The following is a 27,657-nucleotide window of genomic DNA, read 5'->3' as shown; positions in this document are numbered from 1 at the left end:
ATCAGCATTTCAATCCTTTGCAGCTAAAAGCTGGAACAGTCTCCCTGAGGTTGTGAGACAGGCCTCTACTGTGCTAAGGTTCAAATCTAGACTCAAAACATTCCTGTTTAGCCGTGTTTATAACTGAAGGGTCCTTATCCACACCTCTTTTCTTTTTTTCTCTCTTTCCTTTCTTTTAAAGCAAATTTTATAATGATTATGTACGTTTTTAATCTTTGCACTGTGATGTATTGTGATTTGAATGCATTTTCCTGTTTTGTGAAGCACTTTGAATTAAAGTGTGTAAGAATTGTGCTATATAAATAAACTTGCCTTGCCTTTAAGAAATTCAACAAAAAATCTCGTTTTTCTTTTTTCAATATTTTGTCATGTAGCCAAGATCAGAAACGGGCAACAGCGCTGGAGCCTGACGTTCCAGATCCAACTATCTTCAGAACCCGCTGAATCCCTTTCTGGGTCACGGGGCTTCCAGAGCCAACCCAGCTGCTGTTGAGCAAACACGGTGTACACCTTGGACAGGTCGCCAGATTGTAGCAGGGCCTGACCCTACATTCACAGCTAGGGGCAATTTGGAGGCACCGATTAACCAATGAAGCTCGTTTTTGGATGGTGGGAGGAAGTTCCTTGAGAAATTCCAAGCATGCACGCAAACTCCACACAGACGGGTCTTAGCAGGGATTTGGACCAGGACCTTTTTGCCGTGAGGTGAGAGTGCCTGAGTTCCAGATTATAAATGTTATTTGAATGAATCTGCGTGTGTTCTTGGGCTTTACCGTCCTGATGGTATTGGAATTGCTTCTCTCCAGCAGTTCTTGCTGTGAAACTGATAAAAAAAAAAACTTTATTTTCTGACAGATGTGGATCTTCTTCAAAATCCTTCGGTGAAGCCACATGTTTTCAGCAGATTTGCTTTTATCTCACAGGTTCTTCTAAATGAGTTCACAGTGGAACCCCAACAAGAATATGAGAAAATCGGAACTTCTTTTCTACTGAAAGCTTTTGGAGTCTCTGTGGAGATGAGATGTTTCTTCTTGACTGGTTCTGTCCTCAGCTTTCTCCAACAAGCAGTTCTCAAACCCAAAGAAACACATTACGGATCCATCAGGACAAAGAGCCCAGGTCTGAACCTCCCTCAGTGAAGGTCTTGGTGAAGCTCAGCACATGGTGGACCTTTCATGCTCTTCTCTGTTGTTCAGGTCATGCAGCTGGTTCTGTTCGGACGTTCTTTGGGAGAAAGAATCCTCGCTTTTCATTTATGAAGAAACTCAGTTTCAGAGAGAATTGATGAGAGAAACTCCTGACCTCAGGCTGGAACCTCTCTGTTTGGGAAACTTCATCCTTTTTGTGTTTGTTTGGATCCGGACCGGATATTTTTTCCTTCTCACGACTCTTCCATCTCCCCTCCCCTCCCACCGACCCGTCAACATACAGCACTGTTGTGCGAGCCAACGCGACAGCAGCCCTGCAGGCAACGCCTCTTTCCCTGGATCCCGGTGCTGCTCGCTGTCTGCTGTCGTGATACGCTGCCGGCAGAAGTCAATGCAGCTGGAGATCTGGTTTGCTGGGGCGCCATGGGATCTGACACAGACCAGAAACCAGACTTTAGTAGACTTTTCTATTAAAATGAACCCATAGACACCTGAATTCATTTCTAGCTATGAAAAAAACACGTTTAATAAGTCAATTCTTAAGCCTTTCAGACTGAACTACATCCACACACACACATATATATATATATATTATGATATATTACCTTTTGCACACAAAAGAACCGTTTTTTATGAAATGTGTTATTTTCCCCGAGTTAATTTCCAACCTAGTATTAAGACGACTTGATCTCTGAGGCTCCGCCTTTTGCTCCATGAGGGTGTCAACCTAGAGCCGGCGTCGGCAGTGTCAGCATTTTGCCCACGAGGACAAACATCAGAACTTTTGCAAAAACTGATGTGCATATTGTGTATATAAAAGCAAAGCGTTTAGCCGATCACCGCGATCTCTGTGAAGAAAGCGGGTGTGTGTCTTAGCCTGGGGGCGGTCCTTGCAGCACAGACTCTTCCTGGAAGAGGCTGTTCCTCACTTTATGATGTCACAATGTGAGAACCCACTCGTTTCGGTGGATTGGGAGGGGCTGGTACTCACAGCGCAGTTTTTAGAGGAATACCCAGAAATGTGTGAATGGATCAAAATACTGCTTTGGGGTTGCTTTTTTGTGAGTAATGAACATTATAATACACCTAATAGGTCAAAAAAGTTAATTTTGCATGATATAGGCCCTTTAAATAAACTGGGATCCACTCGCCCCATTCTGTAGTCTCACGACAGCAACCTGCTCCAAACGGTTATCCTGGCCTGACTCCTACCTGTCCTGCGTTTACAGTTTCCTCAATGATCTGGGCTGGTCTTCACACACCTCGTACAGTGGAAAAGAGGACGGTGACTTTTAGGCTTTTTGAAAAAAAAAAAAAGTATCTTAAATAACAACATTTCAGATTCTTTTGCAGTGTTTTGTGGGAGCAGTGGTCCCCAAGCTCCTGGCCGTGGACCGGTACCGGTCTGTGGGACACTCACTACCGGGCTGCAAAGGAAAAGAAAAACGACCAACAATTTTTGAAATTAATAAATTACACGTTTTATTTATAATTTGATTATGAAGGAATTTTTAGTTTTAGTTCTCTCCGCCACATTTAACTCATTCTTGACGCGTGTTAAGTGGCTTGTGTCAGAAATCCATTTGCTACTTTCCCAAACTACTTTTAGTTTCCACTTTAACAGTTATGGGTTAAGGGAAAATCTAGATCATATTTTAAAGGTTCCTACATGAGATTTATTGAACAAAGACACTTTAAAGCAGCTGCAGATATTTGTGGAGGATGAAAACAAACTTTACCCTCAAATGTTAAGGGAAGTATAAATAAATATCGGATGCCCACATCAGCCTCGTCCTGACCGCTCCATCAAAATAGAATCTGACATTAACCCGGCCTGAAAAAGTTTGGGGCCACTGTTGAAGAGAATAATCATTTTTTCAGGTGATTTGGTTTTAACCGATCCGTACCACACTAAAGTCCCAAAACCTGACTTCTGGATCACCACAGGATCAATCATACTAACTAAACCAAAAGCAGTTTGGGGTCAAAGGGACTCTGACAGGGTGTGGATGTCCTGTTGGAGGTGGACAGCAGTCATGTTGCTCAGGTTCTGAACGTGTTCAAGGGATCTGAGGAATGGTGAGCGTTTAGGAACCTTCAGGAAGTCTTCAACCTTCACTGAAAAGTCTCTACACTGTCAACTAGAAATGCTCAGGAAATAAGATCGACATTTTCTCACTCACTCCGATCATGATTTCATTTATTTTCAAAGCGTTCGTGGTTGTCTTTTAATTATGATTAGGTCATTTTGAGGCTTATTTGAAAAATGTGTCATTTTAGAACAGTTTCTTAAGAAAGTTGTGGGCGGGACCGTTGGCCTGGACCAACCTCGTCCGCCCTTCCCCTCCCTGTTGCTGAGAGCTCGGAGCAGGAAGCTTGTGGCCCGCCCAGCGTATTTTCTTCATCACAAATGCAATCCTTTTCAGCTGGCATTTTCTTCATCTGCTCCTGATTCACAATGATTGGAATAAAGAAATACTCAGGAATGAAACGTAGGGCTTCATTTCTTCATATATGTCCTCCACAAGACAACACAATTTTCATCGGAGTCGGTTTGTTAGAGGAACTCTGAGATCTTTACTAAAACCTAATTTTTTTGCTTATTTGTGTTAAATTGACAACAATATTAATAAAGTTCGTTTTTTTTTTTTACTACCATTTCTACCACAACTGCAGCCATATCTCATCATTTTTGTTCCTCTTTTGGTTGTTTCTGGTGCTTTTTTAAACATTTTTTTAGAGAAACTCCAGATGTGTGCCTGAAATATGTTCAAGAAAAAGTGTCAGAGATTTCTGATGGAAAAAGAAAAAGCTGATCTTCACCCACTGGACATTCGGCGAATCAGAAAGCAGCTGCACAAAGAAGAACGGGCGATTGGAGACAAGAAGAGCTTGATTTCTTTTGTGTAGTCATGAAAACAGTGGCTTTTTAATGTAAACACTACATTCGATTGGTTTTCCAGCACGGACATCCCACATGAAATAACAACCATTCACTAAAGAAGAGTAGAGAGGGGGAAGAGAGAGAAAAAAAGCTGCACAGAAAAAAAGCATTCACCGGGTAAAGAAGAGAACAGAGAGGAGGTAAAAAATGTGAGGAAAACAGGAAGAGAATGACAAATTGTACACGGCTCTTTTTCTCTTTTTAAAAACTAGAAATCAACAGAGGTCTATATAGATCCACGGATAGATAGATGGATGGTAACATAGATTAGGCATGAATAAATACGAAATTTCCAAATCTACATCTTGTGTGTGTTTGTGAGTGTGTGTGAGAGAACTGTGCTTTTCATTATAGACCTGGAAGGAGTGCGGCAAACTCAAAAAAATAAAATAAAAGAAGGAAGGAGCATGACTTTTTACAGCGTCGATGTGCGCACATGCGGCATCCCGAAGCAGCGGATGCAGCCAGAAACGTGCTCTCCCCAAAAAACAGTGTTTTGTTTCGGAAATCATAAAAAATAGATATTGTTATAATATTATATTTAATCGTTCGGAGTCAGGCTAAAGTGAGGACACGGTTCTAATGCAGGGAATCAGGCAAAACGGTAAAGAGGAGGGGGTCAGTTCAGAGCATTACAAGAACGCGGGGGTCAGTCCGGGATGTCCGGTTCAAAGTGGAACCATCTGCAAAATGTTTTCATTTAAAAAAGGGTGAAAGAAGATTACATGATGATATTGTGAATAACTATGCTGAAGGGTTTTGTTCTTTTCCTGTTCCCGCTCCCAAACCGCTCTCATGTTTTTTTTAAACATCTGCCCCCTCTTCTTTTCGGCTGGGGCTATTTTCTCAGCTTTTTTTTGTGTTTTTTTTTTTCTTGTGTTATCTTTTACTTTTTTTATTAAAACTTTTCTAGTGTTGCAGTTTTCATGAGTAGCTTTATACCATAAGTTATCTCTTTATACAAAGGCTTGAGTATCTCATGCTATCTTTTTTTTGGGGGGGTGGGGGGGGTGGGGGGTGTTACCCTGCAGTCTGGAATTTGGAGCGCGAAAAAAATTAACTGAGATATAAGACGTGAGAGCGATCAATCAATAAATAAACGAATAAATTAACCAGGAGGCATTCTTTCTTTTCTTTTTTTCTTTTACATGGAGGGTTAGACGGTTATAGGTGAATAGGTTTGTATACTTGCTTCTAAAAGCATAGCTATCTACAGTGCAGTGCCTCTGTTTCATGGCGCTGACATTTAGGACACAAAGAAGGTTTCCTGTTGGCTCTGAGGCCCGGCTGACATTTGGCTGATATGCGGCTGACGTTCGGCCCGTGCACAGACGTACGGAGAACGGAAACGCCCCACTTCCTGTCGATGAAAACCGGGTCTTAAACGCAGAAATGGTTCAGTCCAGGACAAAACCGACATTACAAACGTCTAAAAAAAAAACAAAAAAAACGTTTTTTCCAATGTAAACAAAACACTTAAAACAAACCAGCTTTTCAGCTTTGTCTTCTGGTTAATTTTTTTTAAACACATTTATAAAAAAAAAAAAAAAAAGTTAATATATAATCACTAAAGAAGCAACAATAGGAGAAACAAATGCAAGAGTCATGTGAGGCAAACTGAAGTAAAAGTCAGTGTAAAGACTGATATGGTTGTAATAAATATCCACATGATCAATAGAAATAAACAGCCATTGTAATTAAAGTAACAATACAAAAAAAAAAGTACAGGCTTCGGTTTTGTTACAGAAGACACACAATAGAGCGGCTTTCATCGACTTTGTTCAAGGAGTTTTCAAGGCTGCAGGCTTTACTATTAAACAAATTTGATTGCTTGGCAAAAAGACTGAAAAACATCGGGGTGGGGTTGGGGGGGTCAGAGCAAGAAAAAACCAAAACAAAACCCCGAAACAAGTGTGGGCTTATCACCTTGTTTGTAAGGTCTTGCTTTTTCTTTTGCATTTTATTTTCTTTATTCGTTACAGATTCCGAGAACCACCATTGTTGCCATCGTCATTTCAACAGCAGTGTCAGAGGAACACGGGGAGGGGGGGGGAGGGGCGGGAACAGGAAGGGGCGGGACAAGAGAGGGGACAAAAAAGGAGGGAAAGGTCGTTACAGGGCGTCCGGGCGCGCTCAGTACAAGCCGCACCCTCGGAGGTTGTTGGCGATGATGATATCGGTCACGGCGTCGAACACGACCTGGATGTTTCCTGTATCCGTGGCACAGGTCAAGTGACAGTAGATTTCCTTGTTGGGGGAGCGGTTCTTGCTCTCGAACTGTGCTTGAATGTAAGCCGCTGCGTCGTCGTAGGTGTTGGGCCCTGAGGGGGAGGACAAAGGAAATGGGGGTGCGTTCATGAAGGAGTTCACAAGCACACCGGTGCGCATTGAACTCTGGGAGAGGTCAAAGGGGAAACCCTCATAAACGCGTGGAATTTGATATGGGCGGGGCCATTGCTTGTTTGAAGAATGGCGCTTCTCTATCTTCCCCGAGGGCCCAAAGCGCTTTACAGTCCCATTCACAGACTGATGGCGGCCAACCTATAACCACGGGGTGAATCGTATCGAATCTATTCTGGAAATTATGGGTGGTTAATTTCCAGCCATAGTCATGTGGCAAACGGGTCACTAAGACTTTTAACAGCAGAGCTTTAGCTCCAGTGTTGACTTTCCTTCAAATGTTCCAGTGGATTCTGGAGCATCGAACAGCAGCTTTGCACTCAAGTGTTTAAGGCAACCAATGTAAACCTGCAGATTCTGGTCCAAAACCGATATAAAAGCCGCTTTTGTTTTTCCATGTCAGACTCGCCTGCTTTAGGTTAACTGCCCAAACGGTGAAAGAGTTACTACATGTCAAAGAGAGCGTGTTATTTACGTGTCTCCGGCGATTGTTAAGGGGGAACAAAACTCCTGCTCACTGCTTCACAACCCCGGGCTGTTTAAAGGGGAAACGTTTTAGGCCTCCGCCATTAAGGTTAAAGTTTACATTAAACACTGAAGGAGACAAACTCTGGACTGAAAGTTTAATGGATTAAAAAAAATGGTTGATGGGGAAATTCAGTTTAATGTAGAGGCACTAAAATAGGAGCGAACATTTATCAAGCTATGAGATGATTAAAACTTTAAGGTTGCTATGGAAACCCCACCTTCAAGGCTAAAAGTTTGGGTCTAAATGTGACAACAAAACTTGGTAATTACGTTGATGTTGAAGGTGTCAGGATGAGCCTTTGGTGTTTCTTTGGTCCCTGAATCATCCTTTTAGTTTGGTTTTCTTCTGCATTCCAGTCTAGCGCCATCTTGTTGTCACCAGAGACTTTTTTTAAAAATCAGTTTCATTTTGTATTGTCGATTACGAGCTATCTACAGATTTGAACTGCAGACAAGGGAGCCTCACCACCAGCCAGTACCTGTCCTCAAAAACTCTCAGTCTTCTGCAGTTTCTCACCAACAGCAGCAGCACACCGAGTCCACCGTAAACAGACACTCAGGTTTAAAGTGTAGCGTTTCCTCACGGTTTATAAATTACAGACAGTAAATGTCAGGACGGCGCTCCTGCAGAGCTCTGATGCAGAACTAAAATACTGAGCAAGCAGCTCTTAATCAGAAGGGTTTAAAAATGTCACTTTAAGTCTGGAAGTAACTCAGTGAGGACAGAGTACTATATTCGAACAGCAGTGTCCTCACTTCAACCCGCTTCTGAGACTTCAGTTCTGAGTGTCTGAAGTGACTTTCTTCCAAATCTGAAGTCTGGGATTATCCAGATCTGCTTTTTCATGCCACCAGAGAGTCCCGCGTTCACTCTGCCTCAAAGAAGCTAACTAAGCCTTGAACATTTACCAAATCATTCTCGTTTGCTTTATTTGAAAAAGATTTTGTCTTTCGTTTTAGTGCGTCAGCGCTCAGTTTCGGGGAAAAACTGCAGCAAAATGGTTCCAGAGAGAAACAGATCGTTGATGGTTATTTTCATCCTGACATCTCTGCGGCTTTTAAAGGTTCTTCCTTTGGAAAACAGACAGAACCACATTTTATTCCTCCACTGCCATGACAAAAACACAGAGGGGGAGGAGGAATAGAAATGTGCTTTTTTTTCATCCTCTTAACCAGCATCTTCTTCCTCCCTCCCTAGATTTTTTTCCTCCTTTTAAAACATTAAAAATGAATGTTTGAAGCAGACTTTTGTGCTGCATCAGCAGCAAAGGGAGGAGCAAACTGTTTTCTCCCTCATCCGTCTGCTGTACCTGTGTACTCCGGGAAGCAGATGCTGAGAGCGGACTTCTTGATCTTCTCTGCAAACAGGTCCTTCTTGTTGAGGAAGAGGATGATGGAGGTGTCGATGAAGAACTTGTTGTTGCAGATGGAATCAAACAGCATCAAAGACTCGTGCATACGATTCTGCAGGGAGACAAGGGGAAAGATGGAAAGGGAGAGAGGGAGATGAGGAGGCAGAAGATGATGATGATGATGATGATGATGATGGAACAAGCGTTTAGTCATCAGACAAAATGAACGGCTTCAACACAAACCAATTTTAAGCTTGATGGGGAGGAAAAGCGTTTAATTACAGGAGCGGTGTTCAGTGTCTCTGGGTATCAGGCATTCTGGAAAAACAACTTCCTCAATAAATAATTACAGCTCTGGAAAACACATAAACTGCAGGAGGAAGATCAACAAAGCTCTCAGACATTCACACTGGAGTCCATTGCAAACACACAGATGGAAATGAGCAGTCGGGTGGAGTTACTCATGTGCTGCTTTATTGTTACAGTCTCATGTATAAATACATCAGGTTATGACAGCAGTGAGGGACGAACAGCAGAACACAACAGTTTCCAAGGGGACGTGCCGGAGCGCACACGCTCAGAGGCTAGATCCAGGACACTCGCATTTCCCAGCTTGAAATCTGAGTCCTGAATGCAGCTGCAGATTTTCTTTTTTTATTTTATTTCTGGTAATAAAATGAACCTTTTTGACCTAGCAGGTAAATACTTGGGCCAGCAGCTTATTCTGTTGGAGTGCAGCACAAAAACAGCATAAAGTGCAATCGCTTCTTTTGTGGCACCACCTGCTCCAATGCCACCCCCCACCCCACTGCCCCAGGTGAATGATTCACCGATTAGTTGATAAAAAGAATTCACGGCCGAAGGCGCCGTTTACTAATGTGGGCGTTACTGCTGACCCAGCAGTCTCCACCAGAACCCAGAGGCCCGGCGGATCAGATCATAGTTCTGCTTCGAGGCAGCGCTCGTCTTCAAATTTACACACCGTATGTTACGACTATGATCCAGAGAGGCGTTCCTGTGTGATCTGACTGCTCTTCAACCAGCGGGATTACAGCTTTGACTTTCCCAGCATTCCCGGTGCGTCGCAGATCAAAAGATGGGCACTTTTTTTTATTTTTAATTTTCAATGGATGGAGGCTGACCTACACCTTACAGCAGAGTTTGAACAACCAAAAACCTAGAAAAATGGAAGCAGACTCTAAAGCAGTAAATGCGCTTTCTTAGTTCGGACAGCAGGTGAAGCAACCATCACTAAAAAAAAATGCTGCTTCTTCACAAAACGATGACAATCCGACAACATTTTGTCATTGCAGAAAAAAGGCTTAATGTTAAGGTTTTTAAGGGGAACTGAAAAACACAGAGATCACAACAATATAGCAGGTTCAGTTAATCCCAGTGGATTCTTTTATCTTTATTCTATCAAGAGGCTAAAGTTCCTAAAAATAACTAATAATTACCATGTATGACATATTTTAAAACTTATATTAGCTGATATCTAAAACAGTTGATAATTGTTATTTACCTTCACACCGTTTCTGTATTGCAGATTTACTGACATCTAGTGTCTTAAATTGCAAACTGCAAGCAACTCAAAGATCTAAGAAAAAGCTTAGGAGTACTTTTTTTTTTAACCGTGTTGCAGGTTTTTTAAGCAGCTTTGCTCTAACATCTGCTGAGTACAAAGGAGAAATCTGGAGCTTGGGATTTATTGGTGGACGTTACATTTTGTGTGATTATAAACTTTTATACTATGGTCCGGTTGGATACTCGATTCTGATTGGCTGCTGGGTGTGCATTAAAACCTGATAACCGCACGGTGAAAAAAGAAGTTCCGGTCACCTAGCTTTAATGTTTTGTATCACTGCGCCGGCTTCTTTAAAACAACCTTTTGCTTCATCATTGGGACAAAAACAAGCGGTAAGAGGTGAACTTTCTCTCTGAACTGATGCTTTATTCAACCCATCGGGACGATCAGCATATATATATATCGCCGAATCTTGATTGCAGCGGTGGTGCTGCAGACATCGGACTGGCATGACGCAGACTATGTGTTCGGTGATGCGGCGCATCACGTAACACATAGTCTGCTTTTTTTTAAAAAAGCGATCCAAATCTGAAAAAAACAAGAATTAAGGACTAAAAACTGGTTAGTATGTATTTCTTTTGTAAGTGACCATGGTATAAGCGGATTAATGGCCTTCGAAGTGTGCGTTATTACTTTTTAACGCACTTCGCGTCGGTTGGTTCAGGCTTCCATGGCGTGCTTTAAAAAGTAATAACGCACACTTTGTCGGCCATTAACCCTTACTGTGGCTGTTTTTTCTTTGTTTTGCAACTTTTCGCTTAGAGCTTTCATCGTCCCCCCTAAAGTTGAATACATTTATGTGGATTAGCTTCAAATGTATTGCTACACTATTGGTGAACCGCCTGCTGTTGTTATGATTGATTGATTTTGTTCTGGTCTCTTAAAAGTTTGTCCAACTTGGTTTTATTGTGTTATTCATTCATAATTCTTTGTGTTGCCTCACTGACTTGTTACACGTTTGTTGACTAACAACTGGATCCTATTCTGTCATAATGAAGTATTTAGTCTGTTGGATATAAAAAGAGACAAAACTTCCAGCTGCTCTGGTGTTACAGGGCGTATTACATGCCTAAAGTAAATACGATCACATAAAAAGGTCGATTTTAGCTCATTCAACACTTTTTCCGTCTTTGACTTGAAGAACCTTTAGATCAGGTATATCATGGCGTGTTCTTAGACTGTATGAAGTCAGAGGAGGTTATGGTCAACTGAGCGCGCTCAGGTGTCAGTCAGCACACATGGGAGGCTGCTTGGTTAGAAACGATTGTAACATTTAGCAAAGGAAGGTGTTGTGACATTTCCAAAACCCACGGGCCTGCTTCTGCCTTCAGCGCATGTGCGTGTTCATGTGTGGAAAGGGTAGAGAGGTGCCTTGTGGGTAGTTAATCCACAGATACCGACTCCCCCACGAAACCCATGGGCTTCCGCTGTCTCCTGAACAACATGCGCACACATGCACTGACCTTTCCCGCGCTATTAAATGACACACCTGAAGCTCGACGTGTGTGTGGAAAATTGGCGAGCGCACACGCACGCAACGGACTGATCAACAGCCTTAGGGGGGAATCTCTGGCTTTAATTAGGGAGTGGGGCATGAATGGGAGGAGCTTATCTGTTTGTTTTTGATGAAATGGTAGTTAGAAATGCAGGGTGAGGCTGTGACGAAAACACCAACAGCTGTTTTCAAACGCTGACCACACTGAGCGTGCTCAGATCAGGTCCACAGTTTTACAGAAAGCCTCAGTAACAGGTCCATGTCCTTATCCCTAAAGATTCACATCTGGACTTAAAGACCTTGCATTAACACCGCCTGTGGAGCAAAAGGCATAATGCTGCGACTTTATGAAAGATGTTAACCAGTCTGCATCTGTAAATGATCGTTTCATCATCCTCACTGACTGAAAAACAGCCAACTGAGGTTCAAGAAGGATCGTTAAAACTCAGACAAATGACAAATTAATTGGAAGTTTAAAAAAGATGAGTTTTTTTAAATAAAGATTTCCTTCTTTTCTCTTTTTTAATAAGTAACAAAGTGTAATTAATAGAATGATCCAACTGTTAGTGATTTTAATTGGTCATGCTTCTGTCATAAACAGTTAAAAAAAACATATGGGATTTCAGTAAAGCAGAGCAGTTTAATCTCACATCTGCTGAGGTTGGTTTCTTAATTTGGAGAGAATAAACCTTTCTACATTTTCTAGTCAGCAGGTGGCGCTGTAAGGGTGTGCCGTGGGGGTTGCTTGGTGGTTTGATGGCTCATCTCTACATTCCACATGTCTGTGGTGCGTTCACTGACACGTGGGGGATGCCATGTAGAGAAAAAAGCCACACAAACTTAGAGTTTAACGGTACACCTGAACTGTCCAAACGTCCCAAATGTGAAACTACTGACTAATCCTGCATGAGGATGAGAGGCTAATGGTTTGGACGCCATTTCTATAACGAGCGAGGAGTCCGCCCTCTCACTACCTCTCTTCAAGAAAACTTGTTTGTGTTTTGGAGATTCTGCTGGTGGCATCCGTGTGATTTTTCCTTGATCCAGCTTTGAAAGTAGAAACTAATGTTTTGACAAGAGACAGACATAAAATCTGTCTCATGCTGGAACAATTAAAGAGGATTTTTTTTGGCTGTTTGGTTTCATTAGACTTCAAACTTATGCGTTAATAACCCTTAAACATCGATGATGACGCCTAAAAAACACGCTCTTGATGATGAATCAGCTGACTTTCAAGCAGAGAAAAGCCACTTTGCATAGATCAGCAACACTTTAGTAAAATCTCAGTAAAGTGTTTCATATACTTTACTGACATTAAGTGCTGCATAATGGCGCACATTCTCCATGGCATTCTCAGCTGATTTACGTGGATTGGGTAAGTTACTGTAAAGTGTCACAGAGCTGCTTTTCTTGCTTCAGAACTCCAGTTCAATGCGACTGTCCCTCCTCAGGTCTCGCTTTTAAAGTTCAAAATCCAATGTGTGACATATGAGAGTACCTATCCAGAGTACATTTCCATGCTCACATCAATAATCTGTACCAAACTGTGCTCGAGCCAGGCCGCTTGGCTTCTGCAAACACTCCATGGCTCGCACTCATAAAGAGCTGGAATGCAGACGCCACTCTCTCCAACGAACAGTAGGTGGCAGTTTGAACTCCGGTCATTGCTTTACCACCAGCAGAGAGAGGGCTTGCTGTAAAAATTTAGGTGGTATAAAGCTCAATGCGTACCTTATATTTTGCACTATGGTTTATTTTGAAGGGCATACGGCTGTTTGCAGGAGTGCTTTTAGTGCCAGAGTCCTTTAAATTCTGCTCGGGCCCACTTTTAACACCAGAGATGTCGCCCGCGACACCTTAACAACACACGACAATGTATATCCAACGGATTCTGGCGTGGAGAATAGCGGCTTTGGATCTTGGCTTAGTGCCGATATGCAACACTTTGTGTAAAATGTAACGGTGCAAAGCTGCTTTTCTCCGCTTCAGAATCCACAAATATTATGTTAATTGCGGTTTGAAGAGTTGGGATTTTTCAAAAATCATCAACACTGGAGCTAAAGCTTTGGTGTGAAAGGTTTAGTCTTTGAATGGACTGATCACAGCAGCCAAACTGCGCTTTTTCAGATCGGGTACAGTACAGACTGTCAAGCACGTAAGCCCTAAGCCAGGCTTTCCAATACCAGGCCTCCAGGGTCGGCGTCCTACATGTTTTCCAACTAACCTGCCGCTGAAGCTCCTTATTGGCTAAACACACCTGATCAAGGTAATCAACAGCAGGGTTTCTGGAAAACCAGCAGGAGGCCGGCCCTCGAGACCAAGAGACAGACACCCCTGCCGTAAGAGAATACATGAACGTGAAGAAGATGAGGGCTGATGATGGTTGTGTGCTCCCGTAAGAAACTTAAAGGATTAGGATGAGAGGCTGTTTCAGTCAGCTGAGCTGGGGGTTTGAAAACACAACGAACTGCATTCACTAAGTCTTCAGCCGATCAGGCTGCGGCGGCATTGCGGGCAGCCTGGATGCTGCAGGGCAGTGCCGCATTCTTTAGTCCCACATGTGACATGTACAGGTACATGCCCACATCAACCAAGTTTATCAGTATAGGCCACACCCCCTCAGATTTTTGGCTATGATGACATCGGTGACTGCGTCAAAGACAAACTGGATGTTGTTGGTGTCGGTGGCGCAGGTCACGTGGGAGTACACCTCCTTGTTGGGGGACTTGTTCTTTCCGTCGTATTGAGCCTTGATGTAGTCGATTCCATCCTGGTACGTGCTGGGACCTGCAAGGCGGACACACAAACACAGGCATGTCACACAAAGCAGCAGTCAGGCTGCATCTTCACAATCTGTCATCTTTGCTTCCACATTGGGGAGGCGCCTCCACTGTTTCATGTAAAGCTTTCTGGAAATCTTGAAACTAAAACCTCTGCAGAGTTTTTGCTTTTGATGAAACCATCAGTTCTGACTGATGTTAGTTTGAATAAATGACCTGCGATGGAAAGTAACCACTCACTCTGAGAGAAAAAGAACTGAGCCCCTACATGTAAATAATTGATCATACAGCAGCATGGAGAACCGTTCAAACTCAGCCTGTTATGAGCTGCAGGTTCATGTGCCAGCTTGAATTGGCTCTGATGCTGCTGGAATGAGGCTAATCGAAGGAACTAGAGCCATTTTGGTTTCGACGGCTGCTGCCTTTGTTGTGGAAGTCGGCCAGCAGCTTTACTGTTGGTCTACAGAGGAGAGAAGCTGCCAAAAATCTAAATAAATTGGATAAATACTGAGAAAGATTCATAAATAGATGAACGTGTCATAAAAAGGATCAGATTAGCCATAAACAACAACTAAAATTTAAAAATAACATCTGTTTTCTCAGCATTTGTCAAATGCATCAGTGGAAAGATGTGTTGATATGTTTGTTTTTTCAAGTTTCCTTTAAAAAAAAAAAAGCAAAATTGTTCCCATTTTGTACCAAAATACCAATATTATAATTAATCAGTCACAAATTAAGTTTCACATCATCTTTTTTTCTGTTTTTGATTATCCTTGTTGTGCATTAATGTTTTCATATTATGGATCAAATCGATAATAAATAAAAGTTAAGGTTTGCAATTGTCAAGAAAAGGGAATTGTTATCTTTAGTGCAAGATATATGTCACAGATGAAATAAGAAGATTCACTTTGTTCTTGCCAAACTGACAATTTGTGTTGTTGTATGTGTTTCGAAGGTTTGTATATATTTTTGTTCTAGGAACAATCTCAGCATCTTTCTTTTAAAATCTGGCATCTCCGGTGCTCCATAGTTGTTAGTGCATCAGCTTCTTCAGATCGCTCTGCAGTAGAGAGCGATGGAGAGCGATGGAGAGCGGAAACGAGAACAGCTCTGGAATTCTAATCCTCTCTTTCTCACACTCTCCGTTTAGCCGTTTCTCCATCTTGCTTTCCCACAGTCTGGTTCTGTTTTTTTCATCTTTTTCTCACACTCCCAGCGTTCTCACTTTTTGTTGTTCTCTGCCAGAGTCCTACTGTTTTGTCTCGTGCTCCTGATTGGACCGCGGGAATGCTCACAGCTCCCTTTGCTCTCTGCGCTTCTTTCACTCTGGTCTTTTGTTTCTCAGCCTGAGCTCATCGCTCTGCTTTCTAATGACATGAAGTGTAAGAAAGCAGAGCTCATCGCTCTGCTTTCTTACACTTCATGTCATTAGAGAACAACTGTAATTTACACTGGTGTGATAAAACTTGTATTTCAAGTTAAATTTATACAGCAACATTGGTATTATCTTTTTCATTCTAAAGTTTCCTCTGCGTTTTTGTCTTTTAGTACAAATGGAAAGTAAACACATTTTCAGATCAGCAACAAGAAAAAGGCACAGCGAACAACACTGAGTAGATGCAATGAACCTCGGGTCCTTTCAGTCTGGGATAATCTGGTGGACTTGATTCAGATGAGTGGAGAATGCTGGAAGCATTCATAGCTCTATTTGGTTCATTTTGCTTCATGGATCCCAGTGTCAGCAGCTCACCCGGGTGTGGTTTTACCTGAAGTCCTTACGAATCAGAAAACCAAAAGCAGAAATCAACCTGCTCCTCTGATTGGCTGATAGTGTTGAGCACCTTTGCCTCTTGACCACATCATGTTTAGCATTTTCAGTGGTCTGGTGGGGGAGTGTCTGCCCTGATTCTGGGAAGTTGTGGGTTCAGTACACAGTTGGTAATAGTCCCAAAAATGGGTCACCATGGGGTTGGACGGGGTGGTTAAACCACTAAATGGCTTCTGGTTATCTGCAGCTCACCACTGGGTAAAACGCAGAGGAAATATTTCACAAGAGAGAAAACAATTTTATGATGGATTGGATTTATCTGCACTTTTCCATATGCTCAAAGTGCTTACAGTGTGTCTATCATTCATTCACGCTGGGTGATGGTAAGCTACTGTTGTAGCCACAGCTGCCCTGGGGCAGACTGACAGAGGCGTGGCTGCCAGTTCGCACCTACGGCCCCTCTGACCATCACCGGGATCGTTCATGCAGATTCACACACCAGTGGAGCTGCACTGGAGGCAAGGAGAGTGAAGTGTCTTCCCAAGGACTCAAGAACAGTTGGCGGGGGGGGAGCAGGGGATCAAACCACCAACCCTTCCATCATTGGACGACCTGCTCAACCGCCTGAGCCACACACCCAAATATTTAACAACTAGTGAGACTTAAACTTTAACTAACGAGACTTTTCCGACATTATTAGGAGGAGTTTTTCCTAAAAACCTTTTATCTCAAAGCCCAGAACAGCTGCATCATTCTCATCACTAAATGTAATCGTTTCAGTTTTACGCACCAAAGTGAGAGCTGTAATGAACCACACCAGGATTCCTTTGCAAGTGAACCAAGACCCTTTTCTTCAGGTGACTCAGAGTTTGCCCATTGAGTCGGCATCAGAGTCATTGCAAACCTTTGGAAAAACTCAGAAAGGGCCCTGAGAGTTTCATCTTAGCCTTCACAGGCCTCAGTTAGTATGGTAATTTCTTTGATATAAAAAAACAAGAGCTTTTCGTTGTACCTTGGGGTTTATCACTATAACGCTGCTCTTCTTTTGCGGTCTTCTTTTCTGTCTACGCATGCTTTTTTAAATTTTTTTATAGCACATTGTGTTCTGTGTCCTGGTTGGCTGTAGACCTTGTCAATCTGTCTCCTCTGCGCCATTTTTCTAAAAAAACAGGCATATTTTTTTATGACGGTTTAAAGTTTGAGTTCAACCAAGTGAGGAAAGTTTGGAAATGTTCCTCTACCATGGGGTTATTTTTAGAACATAACTCCAGAGATAAACAAGGGTCAAGTAAAGTGGTGAGCTTGGTTGTAAGGCGTTATACTCTGTGGAGGCAGGACATAGCTATGCACACCACATACATCTGATTCAACAAGGTCATGTGACACAGTCACCAATCCCAAACGGATGAGGACAACTGAAATCCTTCTCAATAAACGCCTTCTGGAACAACCTTCTGGAGAACAACCAACCCAAAGTGTGGACGCTTTCTGCCTCAGAGCCCCCAACTGTCAGGCACGTTGGTGGAGGGATGATGATATGGGCTTGTTAAGCAGCCGCAGAACCTGAACTCCTTGGAGCAGAAGCCGAAGAGAAGGGGGTCCAACCTTATTTACACATCAAACATGGTAATTTGTCATTTGTTGTTGCGTATCTGAATTTGTGTTTTCCTTTTTGTTAAGACCAGATGTTTTTCCATACTTGTTCCTTCAACTAATGAGCTGAGAGTAAAGTGAAGAAACAGATTAAATAAAAGCATTTTCTGCAAATACTGCTCAGAAATGTTGACTCGAAATGCAGAAAACAGGAGCTTTGATAAATTGTGATTTGCAGGCAGCACATTTAAAGTGTACTTGCCTCACCAGGTCCTCCAGATAAACTGATGCAACACATGAATGACATCAGCTCCAAAGGTTTTTTTTCCTCCAGAGTATTTAACAGATCTAACTCTTTAATACATAAATGTTTTCCTGAAAGGTTTTTTGCAGATGTGTGTTCATGTAAAGATCATGCAGCGTGAGCTCTCTCTCTCTCTGAAGGGTGTACCAGAGTATTCGGGGAAGCAGATGGACAGTGGCGACTTGGTGATCTTGTTTTCAAACAGGTCCTTCTTGTTGAGGAAGAGGATGATGGAGGTGTCCTTGAACCACTTGTTATTACAAATGGAGTCAAAGAGCTTCATAGATTCGTGCATGCGGTTCTGCAAGGAGAGAGCAACAACAGTTACATGCACGCTAATATACGGACGCGCACAAAAACACAAGCGCTTTGCTGACAAATTGTGCTTACTCGTTAAAAAGCAGTAATATTAAAAAAGCACTTCTACCACAGTCACACAATCTGAGCTCAGACAGGAACAAAAAAGACAAAACAACATGAAATCAGAAAGCAGAACCGAGTACCTAGCAGTTCCTCTTGAGGTAGCTGCAGGGTTTCCTGCTGTGTGTTTGTGTGCGTCAACGTAAGTTAGTGGGAAGCTTTCTAACAAGGATGTTAACAAAACCATGCAAGTTAAGCTTGTTAGTAAGTTCTTACTGTCTGCCCTAGCTGGGTTTCTTTTATAGTCATTAATTGAAGCTATCTCAAGTTATCTCTCCCTCTAGGTGGCGCTGCAGTGTTTTCAACATAGCAAAACAGGTTTATGGAATCATTGGATGATCTTAAAGCTAACAGGGAAAAAACATGTGACCACTGCTACCAATGTGTTAGCACTAATTCTAGACTTTCATTTTTAGTTTCACCTCTGCTGACAAATGAATTTGATAAACTGAAACTCATAGCTTATGTCCGAGTTCTTTCCCTAACCACTCCATATTGAACTATACAGTGCGTTTGGCATGTTGTAGTGCAGTCCGAGTCTATGCATATAAAATCGGGAAATTTCCCATAAGTCTCTGCGAAAAACCATCATGCATAGATGCTCACTGGATTGGGGAAAATAGACCACAAGGGATAGCGTTTGAACAATATTTTATGTGAAGAAAAAAAAGAATTTTAATTTATTTTTTAGAAATTATCCAAGGTTTTATCTTCAGATCACGGTGGATTCATAAATAGTCTTTATAAAATGCAGATATTTATTAAGTTTTAACTTTTGGAAAAAAAAGAGTGAGTTTTGTGTGAGTTGCTTTTGAAATCGAGGGCACTTAATAGTCTTACACTGTATAGTTTTTTAGAAGTTAGGCAATAAGGAAGGAATTCGAACACAGCCATGGTCACACAAACACAACTCCTGGCTAGACTACACATTGGCTAGCTTTACGCTAGCCTACTAATGGCTGATGTACCAATGATTTTAGTTGATGCCTAATTAACCAATAGATGGCATCACATTTACAGGGATTGCTGCCGTCAGAAGGACCGTCCCAGAATTTTACAGAAAAACTTGCTTTTTTTCTACACTTTAAAAAACCATCGGAGATAGAAGTTAAAAACATGAATAAATTCACATTATTCTGCTTAAACCTTATTTGCGAGCTAAAAAAAGCACCCAAGTGACAAAAAATTACTTTAAAGAAACAAATCTGGCTAAGCTTTAACCTCCATATGTGCAAACTGAAGCGCTGGTATAAAGCTATCAAAAATCAGATTTATTTCATTATAGTTTTCTCAAACAGACATTTTTCCTATTCTGTGATTTCAACGTTAATCTTGTCCGTCAGTAAAAAAGCTTCGATTCATTTTTAGCTGACAATCTGATCAATTAATTTGATGTAACGAAGTAAAACGAATATTCAATATTAAAAAAAACACAGAGATTTCCTGAAACTCGGAGTTAAAAAAAAGCATCTCTGATCTGTCCCTGTCTATCTAAGGTTGGGGGGATTGGAAAAGCAGAAAAAGAGGAGCTCAAAAAAGTCGAAGACAAGGGCGTGGAGACAAATAAGCAGCTGACGGTCGGTCACAGAGAGACACTGCTTTTTAAGTCTTGTTTAAAAAGAGAAAAAAATAAACCTATTCAGAGGTTTCATACCTGTCTGTGGGAGGAGCATCTGCAGAAGATCTTACTGCTGATTGGTTAGAGAGAAGAGTCGATAGCGAGGAGTGGAAGGAGCCAGAGATGCTGCAGGGTGGAGCTCAGAGCAGGAACAGAAAACATAAGCGGACCCACCCACCCATCCATCCATGTCCGCTGCCTGACCCATGCATGTTCCCACCCACACACACACACCAACACCAACGCACACATGCACAGACCTCGTGTGCCAAGGCAGTGTTCATAGCACAGAAGGGTGTTTTTTGTGAACTTCTTATTATGTTTCAATGCAGACAGAGAGGAGACAGAAAGAAAGGAGATAACAAGCAAAAGTTGCGTTTTCAGTGATGGACGCATTTGCTTTTGTATTAACATCATCAAATGAAGAAAAAAAATTAAGAAAACATGTATAAAAACATCAGGAAACTTAGACACGAAAAAAAACAAAAACAAACATGAAAATAACTACAAACCTGCAGTTCTATCAAACACATTGAAGCTGGTTAAAGTCGTATACATTAATTGATGTCATTTATTTACGTTCACACCGGGCTCGGAAACCCGCCTGTTAGTGAAAAGTCTATGTGCGTTTGGGGCTTCTGCGTTCAAAACTATCACGTTCACGCAACGCTACGGCAGATTTCCAGACCGTTTTGGGCCACGATGTACACAACACGCAGCCATTGAACGTGCCTCAAAAGTTAAACCAGAAGAACTTTGACCAATTGGAGTAACGTCCCTTCAATACATGGAAGCGCCAACCGTTTGACAACCGATCATAAAGGAGAAATTAATAATCGCAGTTTGCCTGGAGCTGGATTTGTGAGATTTGTTCTGCTTTAACATTAACAAGCCTATCAACACTACATGATGAGAGTTGAACGCTTTTTGACAAACCTAATATCATGAACGGAATGCAAAAAAGCTAATATGTTTATAAATAATAATAACAATTGATACTTTATCGTATTTATCCCGGAAATTCTTCTCCGCATTTCACCTATCCCCTGGGGGGAGCGGTCAGCCGCAGATGAGCCGCGCACGGGAGGCCGTAGCATTAACGGTCTTGCCCAAGGACCCTCACTGGGTGATGTTAATTGCTCGCCATTGATATGGTAATTGTCCCATTAACCCCTCCGGGAATTGAACACTGCGTGGTAGCCTCTCACCTTACCAACCGAGCTACCCAGCCGCTTAAGAGAAATCATGACTAGTGTATGTGAATGTATGCATATTTACCAATCAATTTTATCCTGTTGCATGATATATCCTTGCATAAATAAAATTCTGTTGTCTTGTTTTCTGTATTCTCTCTGCTTTGATTGCTTGGAATAAACTATTTCCAAATCCAAACGTGTTCTTGAACGCGCCACACAAGCCCGGTGCGTACCTACCACAAGACAATGGAATACAGAAGTCATTTTTTACAGTCGACATGAAAAAGTGCTTAAGTTGGTGGGGCTTCAGAAAGTATTGGTTGCTAAGGAAAAGGGAAAAACTGAAATGGAAAAAAAATATTGTTTATTTGTTTAAAAATATCTAAACAACACAAAACCAAGGAAATATGAATAAATTATAAAATTTACCAAGAACTTGTGAAAAAAGAAAGGATTAATGTGACAGAAGCTAGAAATGAATAGAAACAAAACTAACTAAAACCTATACGTTGACAGTACCATCTTTTGGATTGAATGAATAAAAAAACAATTTATACAGAGTTTTCTAGTTCCATAAACCATCTATAATTATTAATTTTTAAAGAATATCTTATAATTTTGCTTTACATGTGTCGTTTTCAGGAACTACATTCAACATTATAGTAAAAACTTTCAGAATGAGCAGTAATTTTCTCCTTTAGGTTGCACAGAAATGAGCGACTCTTCCCGGCATGACTGATGCAGGTGGGTGCAATTTCTGTTGTTGTTTTTTTTGCACAGCTGTACTCTGAATGTCAGCGTGACCCTTCCTATCCAACATCACAGACCTACAGGAAGAATGAGCGGCTCCGGCGTGCGTGCAAACACGCGCGGCGTGTCACAGTGTTTTATGGATGTTTTCTCCCCTCATCTGAGGCTCCGGCTCAAAGGGACGGTTCCCTACATCTGCATAAGTGGAGCAGCGTTTCCCAGCCTGCAGCCCTCAGAGGACGCGCTCAGAGATGGCAGTAAGCACTGTGCATTCAAATCAGCTTATTTGTTTTAGGGTGCAAGCTTGTGGTTGAGGAAACACAGTGTTCTTTTTACACGGACTTCACTAAATTCACACTTTTACAAATGGATTTCCCGAATAGATCAACAATTGATGTTGATCTATTTGGCTGTATGATAAATCACCCAAAATGTGATTCAAAACCTGAAAAAACACGTCATCTATCCTCTGGATTAGAAATCATGTCAGCTGTCCAGACTGTGTGCAGCGCAGAAAAATGATTAGCATAAAGCACAAACACTTCACACACTGGCAATGTTTTAGACATGTAGCTCTGCTCTGCTGTTATCATGAAAAAAATGAGTTTCTTTACAAAACACACAACCTTATTTTCTTCACTATTACAAAGAAAAAATAAATCCTGGATTCTTTTTCATATTCTGTCTCTCACAGTTAAAGTGAATCAATGATGAACATTACAAACCAAACTCAGAATCAATCAGCAACTATTTCTGCCCCTGAAATGACTTCAACATCCATCAAGAACCCACAGCAGATGTGTGTCTTTAAATAAAGTCTGCATTTACCTTTAAATTTGTTAAATTCAACCCAAAATGTTAAGTAGAAACCATGAAGAGGAATATTACTGAAGAGGATATTCGGTTTTGACGATGAAGAACACAGAGCAGATTTTTAAAATGCAGTGGAAAACATCCTGACAGAAAATAACTACCGTAAAATCTAAAAAGATTTTCTAAAAATTGGTTTAGAAGAGGCACTTCCATGTCCTTGTGTGGGACATTAATCCCCCCCTTCCGCCAGTCTGACTCATACAAACATGTACAAACATGAACACGGCCTGCTTTTAAATATAGTTCATGCCTCTCATTCCGCCCCCTGACATGAGCTTGCAGATGTCAAACAGCTGGAGAAGAAGGGCGGAGGGGGCGGTCCTTACCGTGGTCTCGTCCTCGTGCAGCACCTGGTCATACCCGCTCAGCGCCACACAGAAGATGATGGCCGTCACGTCCTCGAAACAGTGGATCCACTTCTTCCTCTCCGACCTCTGACCTCCGACATCAAACAGCCTGACGGACACAGACGGACCGGAACTTCAGAGTCTGATAGTACCTCCAGAGCGGTGAGAGCACAAAGACCAAACAACAAACGCTGGGAATCTCTGCACTGCAAACTATTGACCGGTATAAATGTGTCTTTGTTTTACACCTTTCTAAACTTATCCCAAAAGATGGTTTTCTTATAAAAAGCTGGGATCTAGAAATAAAAACATTATACTTTTGCTCCAAACTCTTGACAACAGAAAAACTTGATTAAAGACTTAGAAAAATCTCATATTTTTGATTGATTTTAAGGATGTCCTTTTCCAGTTCAATAAATGCAGACAGGAATTCATTGTCATTGTTTTGGAAACAAAAGTTTTGATTTATGCTCTAAGAATAAATGTTCATTTTAAATCTTATGAGGATTTATTAAGATGGGCCAATTTGTACTAAGATAGTATTCTCATTGTGTTCACATTTTGTCCTAAAATGACTCGTTTCCATTTATTACACTAGGTTTTGTTACTATAATCCAATTAGGTACACAAAAGCACAGAAAACACAAACTATTTGCTTAGAACTAGCAAAAATATTTATTACTGGGCTGTATTACATTTAATTTGAAGTCAAATTGCATAATCATTCTATCTAACAGCTTTTTAAGGTAATTTTTTCCCTTTTTGAAAGCTTGTGTGGAGCTCCTTTGTTTTCTTATTATATGATATCTTGTTAAGTAAAAATGTCTGACTATTTTACTACTTTCTAGTGATTTTCTTCATCTTATCTTTAGGCTGCCGCCTGTCGTAGTGTAGACGAACAAAGAACTGATCGGGGCAGGTTTACGTTTCTGACGGATCATATCTGAAACCACCTTTATCGTCATGACACGTGATTTCATCTGCAAACCCCACGTCACTCATCATGCTTAGCGCAGGTTTGTCAGTGAAGAGCACCTCCATCGGTCCACGACAGCTTCTCCTCAGGAATCCATCGCGTTCATCTGATTTCCTTCACATCTGTCTGAATCCCCAACAGCTTTCTAAATCGGTTTGTGCTTCTGTCTGCACTCGGGGACGCCGTTTCTGTTCTACCTGTTGACTTGAAGTTTTGTTTGCTCTTGTTTCGAGACAACCTGTCTTCATCTCCTGTCAGACACATCCAGCACAGCTGTTCTCTCACGAGTGTAAGAGTAGAATGTCTGGATCTGCAGAGATAGCAGCACGTCTGCAGCCTCTGGTCGACTGTGGAGTTTAGGATGTAGGAGGCAAAAGCGATGCAGCCTCCATCCCTAAAAATAATGTCTGCAAACGCATATTAAGTCCTTTACTGTGATTGTCAGTCTACGAGTAAATCGGTGAGTAAATCTGTGCACAAGGAGCAAAAACAAAGACTGAAATAGAAGTCGGAACAGTCACTTGATTTTTTCCTCGCATCACCCCCCTCCTTCTCCCAGAGTTCCCTGCTCTAATTGAATCTGGCCTCATTAAAAAGAAAAAAAGCAGAGGGCCATAAATATAGATGCACGTTTAAACTGTCAAATTAATTACAGGCGGGAGCTCCGGCTGGATGACACGGAGCGGAGCTGCCAGGGACAGACCTGAAGTGAAGGTTTTTGAAGGTGAAGTGCGTCTCCACGATGCCCGTGGTCTTCACCCGGGTCCTCAGGATGTCCTGCTCTGTCGGCTGGTAGTCCGTCGCACCAATCCGATCTAGGCTGTCCAAGTAGCTGAAGACACAGAGGGAAATAACCAAGAGTGATCTGATTCAAACCTGACAGGAACAACCTTCAACCACAGTCCTTTCTGCACATTCAAAGCATGTTTTTTTATGTTTAATAGCTATCGATTTATTCACACGTTTCTTTGAATTTTTTGTAATTCTCATTTTTCACGTCCAATCAGTTTACTTCTGGTGATCGTTTCCTTTTCGGGTGTTGATAAATGACAAAACTTTCAGCTTAATTTTGCGCTTAACCATCATTGTCGTGTTTCTTTTCTATACATCAGAAATATATTTTCCTCATTATTTAGGAGATCGTGCACAGATCAGATGTCTGTTTTCTTTTATTCTCCTCCTCTGCTGCACCAGTTTCAGCTCAATGCTGTTGGCTTAACCCACTTAGAGAAGTTGGTTTCTTTATTGAACAATTTGTTATCTTGGTTTTATAAGGAACAAGGAGGTGCAAGACTCTGCAGCAGTGATCTGCAGTTTTCTGCAGACAACATTAGCTCCTCTGAAGTGAAGCTTATCACCTGCTGGAAATGAGGCAGAAAAACAAACGTAAGACCCCAGCAATGTGCACGCGCTTGTGGTTCTCTGACCAATAAACCTAATGGCGTGTGGACCGGCTCAGCTGCTTCAGACGCTTAACATCACATCAAAGGGACAATAGGACCCCCCACCCAGCAGATCACCGCCCCATGAAGGCTGGATCTGTCCTTTCAGATTCTTCACGTCAGCTGAAAGGGATTTTTGATCAAAACGATAACTGTCACGGCTTGAAGGGATGAAGTCCATCAGGGCTTCTGCTGAACCAGTTTAGCCCCCGACTGGAAGCTCAGAGAGCGAAAGGAAGAGGGGCGGTAATGGATCATCACAGGAAGTGAACCTTTATTCTTTGATGCGGACGTACAAATTCAATAATCCTGGTTACTGAGTGCTCCAACTAACCGTGGCGTCATTTTAAATTCTGGTCACTTGCTGACCAATAAGTGGAAGGTTTAAAGGGAGGGGAGTCTGGTGCCACCCACTTTCCTGCTGCTCTTCAGCTTCATTTCAGTTTCTTCTGAGCTTCAAAACTGAGGCAGAAAAGCCCATCTGCAGGTCTATGGAGGAACCCCTCACCGGATGGACACAGAAAAACCCACACAACAGTTATTTCATGAATCAAGACTAAAAACTGTCAGAACCTCCTAAACTGTGTTGGAAAGGACAGCGGCAGACCACTGGGAACACTTTGAAAATAGATCAAAAGACAATTGGAGTAGGAACTTAAGTTATAATTAAAGAACAGATGTATTAAAATCAATTTTTGCTGGACCATCACTGCTCTGCTTGAATTCCAGTCCAGCAGGTGGCAGCACCTATAGATGTGTCTGTAAAATCTCCAAAAGAAAAAGAAGGCCGTCCATCTGCTAAATCATGGGGTTTAATATTCATTCAGTGTTTCAGAACTTTGTCTGTAATCAATAAATGACTTTATTTATAGACCTGGAAGTGTTTCTCTTACTGACGTTGACTGACTTCAAAGAACAAAAGGTAAAAGCTGTGGAGGGAAAGTCTTTTGGCTCAAAGAAACAAGAACAAACACAAAGACACACACATACACCACTACAGCTATAAGACTTATTGATCACACGCAGAGGAAAAGGACTAAGAGCGCTTGGAAGGAGAAACCAAGAGGGCGAGATAAAAAATACTGTTTTCCCTCTAAGGTGAAATGAAATCAACCCTGGTGTGCTTAATGGAGCCAAGAAATATATAAATAGCCATAAACCACAAACAAAAGCGTCCATCATGCTTCCACAGAGAATGAGCAGACACGAGAGCTTGGAAATTCAATAACAAGAGGGGTTTGTTTGCATGAACATAGGGCCCTTTATCACTGCAGCAGGTTTCATCTAGATACCCTGTTCTGTTTAGGATTAGAAAAAACCCACCAGTAACAGAGAATTCTGGATTAACTGTCATGACTTATTGGGTTCTGGAAGTCTAAAAAACGTCAGCCTTCTGTTCTAGTAAAGGATGGAAGCTTTCACCGGTTCTGCAGAAATCCTCCCAGATGGTTCTGAGGAACATGTTGAGCATTTATGTAGAAATCAAGTCAGGAATTGACAAGACTTTTACGGTAGAAAATGTTTAAGGCCAATGCTCCTGAAAACAAGGAGGTCAACACCTTGATGTTTTTAAACCAACTCTGACATCAAACTTTCATTCATCTTCAAACCCGTTTTTGTCCCTTTCACTTGGCTGCTGGAGCCTATCCCGGCCACTCGTGGGTGAGAAAGCACGGGACATCCTGGACAGGTCGCCAGTCTGTCGCAGGGCTACAAATCACACACCCATGCACTCACATTCACACCTAGGGACAATTTAGAGTAACCAATTATCCAACTCCAACAGCAAACATTTCCACCAAGTAGAAACTCTGTAGACGGGGCTAACATGAGTCGCCGTCCACCAAAGTGGATCCAGTTCCCTGTCAAAGCCAAAGCCTGATGTGGCACCATGCTTTTGGCTTCCAGCACCAACGCAGCAGTTTGGCCTGGGATTAACTGACTAATATTAAATCAGCAAAGAAAAGAATTTAACAAGGTTTTAAAAAAAGCAATTGTGTGTTGATTAGCATTTAAAGGGAGTTAACTAAAGTTTACAATCTGCTTCTGAAACATTTGTGAAAAAGGGTAATGGAATTAAACACTTGACTAACGGACGCCTGTCGAGTCTGAGATGAAGCTTTGGGTTTTTATGCAGA

General features: G+C 41.8%; 1 protein-coding gene across 2 annotated transcripts in view; it reads right to left on the bottom strand.

The window, feature by feature from the left end:
• Positions 1 to 4,044: 4,044 nt before the first annotated feature.
• Positions 4,045 to 27,657, bottom strand: part of LOC101167706 (guanine nucleotide-binding protein G(o) subunit alpha) — a 103,832-nt gene continuing 80,219 nt past the window's right edge. Inside the window, exons 5-8 of one of the 2 annotated variants that reach the window (XM_023955984.2) lie at positions 24,781 to 24,909; positions 23,081 to 23,210; positions 8,331 to 8,484; positions 4,045 to 6,413 (exon numbers count right to left, since the gene is read on the bottom strand). In XM_023955984.2, coding sequence (XP_023811752.1) covers positions 6,226 to 6,413; positions 8,331 to 8,484; positions 23,081 to 23,210; positions 24,781 to 24,909 — 601 coding nt within the window. In that variant the 3' untranslated portion in view covers positions 4,045 to 6,225. Of the gene's footprint in view, positions 6,414 to 8,330; positions 8,485 to 8,824; positions 14,240 to 18,044; positions 18,199 to 23,080; positions 23,211 to 24,780; positions 24,910 to 27,657 lie in introns of those variants that run through there. The other variant, XM_023955985.2, reaches the window with a different exon arrangement.

This window comes from Oryzias latipes, chromosome 6 (assembly GCF_053564925.1).
Source record: "Oryzias latipes strain Hd-rR chromosome 6, Olatipes_Hd-rR_3.1".
NCBI lineage: Eukaryota > Metazoa > Chordata > Actinopteri > Beloniformes > Adrianichthyidae > Oryzias > Oryzias latipes.
This window is presented reverse-complemented; position numbering and strand designations above follow the sequence as displayed.